The sequence below is a fragment of the Primulina tabacum genome, chromosome 17 (assembly GCF_025594145.1).
Source record: "Primulina tabacum isolate GXHZ01 chromosome 17, ASM2559414v2, whole genome shotgun sequence".
Taxonomy (NCBI): Eukaryota; Viridiplantae; Streptophyta; class Magnoliopsida; order Lamiales; family Gesneriaceae; genus Primulina; species Primulina tabacum.
This window is the reverse complement of record NC_134566.1, coordinates 7,291,759-7,300,600: the sequence shown is the minus strand read 5'-3', so window position 1 is coordinate 7,300,600 and position 8,842 is coordinate 7,291,759. Positions and strand designations below refer to the sequence as shown.

Here is an 8,842-nt window from a genome sequence, read left to right as displayed (position 1 = left end):
ATGACAGTCGGTGTGATCGTTGAAAAAGTGGACGTTGAACCCGGCGGTCTAGTACTATTGTTTATAGATTGATCAATCGAATGAATGTTATCACTTTTGAGGATCGGACTTCACATAAAAAATGATAATTTTAAATGGAAAATGTTCATATCTACGCATGATTTCAAAATTTTCATATTTTCAAGGTTTCACGATTGCATGGAAAATATATTTTCAGTAAACTATCGAGTTATCCGGAAGACGCAGTGCATATCCGATGGCCTAGAAATTCGGCATATGTGAAAGAATTTTGATAATTTTATGCATCATCGCTTTTTTTTATAGATTGTTAGGATGCTATAATTTATTGAGTTAAATTTTGGACTTTTATTGCTTTATTTACTTATTCCGCATGAGGGGTTTTGGATATTATGAAGTTCATTTATTTGATTATTTATACTAGTTTATTTATGATGAATCAATTATGCATGGTAAAAAAACTAGTGTAAATTAAATGAATTTAGAAGTATGGCCGTTTCAGTGTCCATCAATTATTGGGCTTAAATAATTAATTATATACAAAGCCCATTAGCTTAATTATATAAAGATGGGCCAGACCATTCTAATTGGTTTTAGATCCAAATAAATAACCGAGTTGGGCTATAACCCATCAGTATTGTTTAATAAAAAATTCAGAAAAGATAAATATCCCTTATATAGAGTTTTTTTTTTGAAAGTATCCCTTATATAGAGTTGCTCCTGCATCATAAGCTACAAACAAATACAGTACTTTAACTGGGCCGACCTTCAGTAAGCCCACTTCAACATAAGCATCAAAGCCCATTATTAAACAAGGCCCAACTTCAACCCACTGTCCCTTTACAAACGAGATTCACATTTTTTGTTCTCTCAATCCCTTTCCTGCACCGATTCACATTTGAGCTGAAAGCAGAACGTTGAAATGAGGAAATTCGATCCATGGCCAGTGTTCTTCAAGAGGGAATGGAATCGAAACTGGCCATTTCTGGTGGGTTTTGCCATTACGGGTACCATGATCACGAAGTTCTCCCTCAGCCTCACGGGTTCGTTATTTTCTCCTAATTTTTTCATTTTTTTTTGTCATAAAACGTGGTATCTTCCTTATCTTATTGATTTTTTTGGCTTGTTTTTAGAGGAGGACAAGAAGAATTCTCCGTTTGCTCAGAGGCACATGAAGAAGTAAATAATTTTTCCTGGTTATAAACCTTGGGACTGATGGTGTGAAGTTTATATCTATATCTAACTTGTTTGTGTTTCTAGAATTGACTGGGTTGTTTTCAATTTCTCCATGGTATCGTGTAAAGGTTATCTGATTTCAACATCATTGTTGCGTGGTTAAAGTTCTATGTATTTGGTCCATTTCTGTTTATGTTTTAATATAGATTTTTTTTTTGTTTTTATATTAGGTTTGTTTAGGTCCAGGATAACTGTTATTAATATTACGAAAGATTTTTGGGACATTCATACATTGTGAAATCAAGCAGCAATTTTCTGGTTTCGATTACCTTGAACATCTCATTTGTATATATAGTTGCTCATCATTAGTTGTTTTTACTTCTTTTTTGGCAATGAATTTTAAATTGTTATATTGGGCTCTTTATGTGGATGGAATGATAAGAATTTATGCATATACCATCAGCAGCGAGAGAGATTTTGAGATTATGTAACAATTTCTGATACTTATTGGTTTTTCTTGTTTCCTCTCGATGCCAATCCATGATTTTTTTTTCTTCACAATTTTCAAGGTTATTCTTTGCCCCGAACGCACTGACAATTGTGTGTGAAAAAAAATGGAGTCACAGCAATATTCATGGGAAGCTTGGGCCCACAAACTGTCGTGCAGTTAATTCTTTGCAATTTGATTCTCTTATTAGCCATGTCATATTTTTAGAGTTGAGGGTGCTTTGGGGAATTAATTTTTTGATCATGGACTCATCGCCTAGGTCCTTAGTGTGCTAACCATGTCTATATATTGTTATTTGAGTTTCATTAAGATTCCAGCGATTCTAGATTGCTTTCATTAAGATTTATGGCTAAACTTTTTTAGTTATAATGTTACATTCATATTTATTTGATGATTGTGTTAATCATCTTTTAGAATTTGGCAGGAACCTTGTAGTAACTGTGTTTTCAGATTTGCCAGAAAATTTTACCAAATTATATTGCTCAAACTTCCATATAGGACTTATTTCAAGTTGATAGATACTCTTAAAAAATGATCTAGTCTGTTTGGTTGTTGGTGCTCAATAAGTTGCTTACATTGAAGTGCCTTTGGATAATAGTGTCCCCATGATACTTTGATCATTCATTCGTGTGAGTGATCTTATATGGTTTACGTACATTGATGGATTCAAATATCGGGTTGGTATGTTTATACTCATTCCTTTGAGTTGGGATGCTTGTAAATTTGGCATGATTGTACGTCTAGCTTTTGTTTCCTCCTTCCTCTAATTGTTCTATGATGCAGAGAAAATCTCCCGATTCATCTCTTGCAATTTTACCAGTAACAAAACTTACTTTACGGTGGAGCTAACTAAATTCTGGCTTTATGTCGTAATGCATGGGTAAATGTCAAAAAATAGAAGATGCTAGCCTGGTTTTACAGGACAGTTTCAGTTTCAGTTTAATTATCCTATATTTGGATTGAGTAATAACTGCTTGGATCGATTTTGCATTGCAGATGAAATCTTAGTTCCTGTTTTTGTTGGCGAATGAAGAAGTCCTTCATGGTGGAGAGAGCTTTCATCCTTGCTTCCTTACTTTCATATCATTTATTTACCTATGATTGCATAAAAATGCTCTGAACTATCTATCCTTTATGGTGGAACCCAAGTTCACATCTGTTTGTTGTTAGTAAATAATAGCAAACGTTTTTCGGTATGTGTGTAACATGGTTTATCTGATAAAAATAATGCCTTGAATTTGCAATTTTCTGTTCCATGCCACTGTATCGTGTCTTTTTTCTCTTTGAGATTATCTTTTTGATAAAGAAGATTAAAATATAAGCAACATTTTCCTTATTACAATTATAAGAAATGGGTACTGAAATTTTTGGAGTTAGGCTAATGTTTCATTAGAGGATCCATATCGGTGTTCAAATCAATTGGGTGAATGTTAAAATGTGTATACGTTATGTAATTGCGAGGACAACAAATGTAACACCTGTTTTTCATATCTTTCGGCCACGATCCAAAAGGTGCATCTATTTACGAGAAATTAGAACTTGATTAAGCTCAAATTAGGCGACATTTTCTAAAATTTAAGTGCAGTGGATATATATTTTTAATGTTAGGGTCACATAATTCTTTCAATACGGTTTACAAGTTTTATGCAGGAAAACAAGTAAAGGTTCACGTGTTGTCAAATAATTTATTTTTCAATCTTAAATCGTTTTACATGTGTAACATAATTAATATCCGGGGAAGAGCTTGGAACGTCCTAGGATTCGGGCAAGAGGATAGATTGGAATGATAATGGAAGACGAGGTAAGAACCAGCCTAGGTAAATGAAGTGCTCTTTTGTAGACCATACTTGGGTTTGCAATAACACGAGAAGCTTACCACGAACAAGCCCGAGTTCTCAGCTTAGCCCGAGCGTCATAAGAAGACATAGTGAATCAAGGATCCTGTCAGTGTTCTCACATAGAGATCACTACCCAAGAACTTCGGAACATGTGTAAATCCTGGGCCCATAGATATGGAGGGTCATACTCCAAAACCATTAGCATGTCGTTCAGCCCACATAGTGATGGTATGACAAGACTAGTGACCGGTATGGGTTGTCAATAGTGACAACATCAGGAGGGTAGGGCATGGACAGCCACTTGGTCATGAGGATAACCGGACACTGAAAACAAGGTCATTATTACTTTTTTTTCCTATAAATACTCACGTTTACTCAATCATAAAAAATAATTTCACTTAACATTTTCCCACAAACACTCAACATATACTCTCTATAATACACTTTCCTTTGCGTAACACTTGACTGACTTGAGTATCAGAGTGGTCACTCCGAAAAACCCTCTTGCACTCTACTAATGTTATTTGCTCCTAAAGTGTGCAGTTTATTTAGCTCGGGTATCATCTGCCCGATCTCCAGCGTGTCCAAGAAGAACTTACCTGGCTCGTTAAACAACCACGTAGCTCGCATTATTTGTCTGGCCATCATTGGCGTCGTCTGTGGGAAACAGATATAAGATGTAGATATTGTTTCCCCCCGAAAATCAGTATGGAAGGATGATTCCAAGATGGAGACTATAGAGTCAAAGGTTCCCCAATGGAATACACCTCCTCATCAAACTTTCACAATTAATCCAGAACTGCTAATCCAGTGGATAGCATTGGCCGTCCAGAAATCTGTTGCATAGAAGTTACCTCCCAGCAGCAGCCATATGCATCGAGAAGACGGATCCGAGGATGAATCTAATCCCCGGGACAACACAAAAAGGATGAAAGCTCCCAAAAATGTTGCAAAGCCCTTACCATTGCTGAGAAACTAGAAGATTTAAGAAATAAGCTAAAGAAGTTGGAAGGACAAATTGGCTCCTTCCGAGCCCTCGAGTCCAGCCAAGAGTGTGTCTTTTCTCCACCTAAATAGTGAATGAGCCCCTATCTGTCTACCACAAGTCGGCCAAAGTCAAAGAGTATGACTGGAACAGTGATTTCGAAGAACATTTAGCCCAGTTCGAGAACATAACCATGCAGCATTGTTATGAGGATAAGATCGAGTGCAAATATTTCTTGACCATGTTGGTGGACTCAGCCCAATGTTGGTTTGACCAGCTCGAGCCACAGAACATATAATCTTTCGATGACTTAAAGAGTATTTTCTTGAACCACTTTTGTTGGTATCGATTAGGGGGGTAATCGTTGAGCTACAATAGCTCGGTTCTTGAAATATTGAACACCGATAAATTAAATCGAGTTTGGTTAAAAAACAAGCGGAAGATACTCGAAATAATCCTTCATAGAAACCGATTAAATATTTTGTAAACCATTTAAAATATATGCAAGTTGAATGAGTAAAAATATTCAGTTGAAGCATTTTATCAAACACTTGGTATACAATATTTTGATATTTGAAGAACACATAAAATGCTTCAACAATGCATCTTTAAAAACAGTGAAAATGATAAGCAAATGCAATAAACAAATAGACACGAACTTGTTTATGGATGTTCGGAGATTACAAACACTCCTACGTCACTCCTTCTTCTTCTTGGGAAGAATCCACTAGAAGACTTTGATTTATACAACTGCTTGTACAAACCCATTCCAAAAGGGCAGCACCCAACTAGAACTCCTAGCACTCAAGATTGTAGGCAGCACTTCACAATCAGCATATTGTTTAATGTCTCATATGCAAAGACTACATACACAAGTTTATTGTCTTTGTGCAAGACTCACTAAACTAATTTTTGAAGTTCAACTCTCTTGTATATGTGTGAATGATTGTGTGTAAGGAATTTATGATTTACAGTGTATATCTCAAATGTATCTTTACACAAGGGCTTGTGCTCTCAACTAGCTGATATCTTCATGCTAACTGCCCATGCTTTGAATCCACTTCAAAAGCTGTTGTTTGATCTTCAATATGTTGTATTTATAGGCTCCAACACTGATATATACGTTAGACACAAGAATATGACCGTTGGAAAGTTTCTGTACTGTTTCTGGAATTGCAACGGTCAAATTCGTCTTGCTGGACATTTTCTCGACTGGTCAACTGGTCAACTCAACTGGTCAATCAGTTCAACTGGTTCAGTTGATCTGGTTCAGTTGGACTGGTTCAGTTGGACTGGTTCAACTGGTCTTCAGCTGGTCTTGTTCAGTTTCAGTTGGTCAGCTGGTCAGCAGTTGATTCAGTTGGTTCAGTTTCAGCTGGTGTGCTGAAATCAGCCTAGCTGATTTCAGTTTGTGCAGAACCAGTAACTTCATCGTCATTTATCAGCATCTTAAGCTTTGATTCAGACTTTGACTTCAGAAGATGATTTGTAGATCATCGTCTTATCTTTCCAACGCATACTGAATCGCTTCATTTCGATAACCGACATGGGAGATATGACCAAAATACTGCAGCTGTTCGAACTCAACTGATTGCTGTTTTCGTGTGATCAGTTCGGTAATTGAGCGATCAGTTAGACCATGATAACATCCGATTTTGCCCAACTGACGTGAAATACGACTTGTTCCAAATTGAGTTTTCTAATCAGTCTAGTTAACGGATTGTCATTTGGATAATTCAGTTGAGAGATATCATCAAAATACCAAAGCTCGCCAGAAATTCAGTTTGTGCAAAATTCAGTTTCAGCTTGCTTCTTGTGTTTGCAACTTCACACTTGAGTAAATATGTTAGAAACACAATAACAAGTTTTAACATCAAAATCAAGATTGCGAACTTGAAAAGTTTCAACAATCTCCCCCTTTTTGATGATCACAAAACTTGGATAAACAATCAACTCAACTAACATATTTCTCCCCCTTTTTGTGTGAATCAAAAAGTCATATTTTCAAAACATTTTAAACAAAATTTTCTCCCCCTCAATATTTAAAAATAATAACTCCATTAAAATTACAATGAGTTCTCCCCCTATATTTTTGAAATTTTGAAAATTATAAAAGAAGAAGGATAACTAACCAATTTTCTCCATGGCTCATTTTCTGCTGCAGCACATATGCTCTACCTTCAACGAATAAACTGTATTTTCTCGAGCATAATTAGGCTGCAAATTTTATACCGTTGTAAACCTCTATGAGTCTAGTTTGCAACGCAAAAAATGGTTCGTCATTTGGACACTCGAGCAAGGAGATATGCCATTTTTCCTACGGTCGCTGCAAGCTGCGCGAAAATTCAGTTTTGCATATATATGTGTAAAAAATCTGAAATTTTCGAATTTTAAACATCAAAATCAGTTTCAATGTTCTTTCAAGAACATCTGCTCTGATACCAATTGTTGGGATCGATTAGGGGGGTAATCGTTGAGCTACAATAGCTCGGTTCTTGAAATATTGAACACCGATGAATTAAATCGAGTTTGGTTAAAAACCAAGCGGAAGATACTCGAAATAATCCTTCGTAGAAACCGATTAAATATTTTGTAAACCATTTAAAATATATGCAAGTTGAATGAGTAAAAATATTTAGTTGAAGCATTTTATCAAACACTTGGTATACAATATTTTGATATTTGAAGAACACATAAAATGCTTCAACAATGCATATTTAAAAACAGTGAAAATGATAAGCAAATGCAATAAAAAAATAGACACGAATTTGTTTATGGATGTTCGGAGATTTCAAACACTCCTACGTCACCCCTTCTTCCCCTTGGGAATGATCCACTAGAAGACTTTGATTTATACAACTACTTGTACAAACCCATTCCGGAAGGGCAACACCCAACTAGAACTCCTAGCACTCAAGATTGTAGGCAGCACCTCACAATCATCATATTGTTTAATGTCTCATATGCAAAGACTACATACACAAGTTTATTGTCTTTGTGCAAGACTCACTCAACTAATCTTTGAAGTTCAACTCTCTTGTATATGTGTGTGATTGTGTGTAAGGAATTTATCATTTATAGTGTATATCTCAAATGTATCTTTACACAAGGGCTTGTGCTCTCAACTAGCTGATATCTTCATGCTAACTGCCCATGCTTTGAATCAACTTCAAAAGCTGTTGTTTGATCTTCAATATGTTGTATTTATAGACTCCAACACTGATATATACGTTAGACACAAGAATATGACCGTTGGAAAGTTTCTGTACTGTTTCTGGAATTGCAACGGTCAAATTCGTCTTGCTGGACATTTTCTCGGCTGGTCAACTCTGGTCAACTGGTCAACTCAACTGGTCAATCAGTTCAACTGGTTCAGTTGGTCTGGTTCAGTTAAACTGGTTCAGTTGGACTGGTTCAACTGGTCTTCAGCTGGTCTGGTTCAGTTTCAGTTGGTCAGCTGCTGGTTCAGTTTAGTTGGTTGGTCAGCTGGTCAGCAGTTGATTCAGTTGGTTCAGTTTCAGCTGGTGTGCTGAAATCAGCCTAGCTGATTTCAGTTTGTGCAGAACCAGTAACTTCATCGTCATTTATCAGCATCTTAAGCTTTGATTCAGACTTTGACTTCAGAAGATGATTTGTAGATCATCGTCTTATCTTTCCAACGCATACTGAATCGCTTCATTTCGATAACCGACATGGGAGATATGACCAAAATACTGCAGCTGTTCGAACTCAACTGATTGCTGTTTTCGTGTGATCAGTTCGGTAATTGAGCGATCAGTTAGACCATGATAACATCCGATTTTGCCCAACTGACGTGAAATACGACTTGTTCCAAATTGAGTTTTCTAATCAGTCTAGTTAACGGATTGTCATTTGGATAATTCAGTTGAGAGATATCATCAAAATACCGAAGCTCGCCAGAAATTCAGTTTGTGCGAAATTCAGTTTGTGCGAAATTCAGTTTCAGCTTGTTTCTTGTGTTTGCAACTTCACACTTGAGTAAATATGTTAGAAACACAATAACAAGTTTTGTTAACATCAAAATCAAGATTGCGAACTTGAAAAGTTCCAACAACTTTAGGAACAACAAGAGGTACAAGAAAGCTACTTTCAAACCGTTCAAAATGAAATGGAGTGGGGACGAGTCATTGCGGGCGTACATCTGCAAATTCAACAAAGCAGCCTTGGAAGTGCCCTCCTGTGTCCCCAAGACCAAGATTACAATCTTTTCGTAGGGACTCTAGGAAGGAGATTTATTTCGATCCCTGGTCAAAAAACTATCAAGGCATTTTGAAGATCTGTTGTCCTAGGCGGAGA

The 8,842-nt window shown here is 36.4% G+C and overlaps 1 protein-coding gene across 2 annotated transcripts; it reads left to right on the top strand.

Moving 5' to 3' along the window:
• Positions 1–845: 845 nt before the first annotated feature.
• Positions 846–2,946, top strand: LOC142531955 (ATP synthase small subunit 6, mitochondrial-like). Of its 2 annotated transcripts, XR_012816424.1 has the most exons (4): positions 846–1,061; positions 1,152–1,197; positions 2,486–2,582; positions 2,699–2,946. XR_012816424.1 is itself a non-coding variant. In XM_075638241.1 (3 exons), exons 1-3 carry the CDS (start codon positions 941–943, stop codon positions 2,700–2,702), a joined length of 171 nt encoding a protein of 56 aa, XP_075494356.1. In that variant the 5' UTR covers positions 847–940; the 3' UTR covers positions 2,703–2,946. The 2 variants fall into 2 exon arrangements, 1 of the variants encoding a protein (XP_075494356.1); XM_075638241.1 differs by lacking the exon at positions 2,486–2,582 and having other exon boundaries at positions 847–1,061.
• The last annotated feature ends 5,896 nt before the right edge of the window (positions 2,947–8,842 follow it).

Coding starts and splice junctions, on each gene's coding strand:
- LOC142531955 (XM_075638241.1), top strand. CDS start 941: ATGAGGAAATTCGATCCATGGCCAGTGTTCTTCAAGAGGGAATGGAAT. Junction 1,062..1,151: donor GTTCTCCCTCAGCCTCACGG/GTTCGTTATTTT, acceptor GCTTGTTTTTAG/AGGAGGACAAGAAGAATTCT.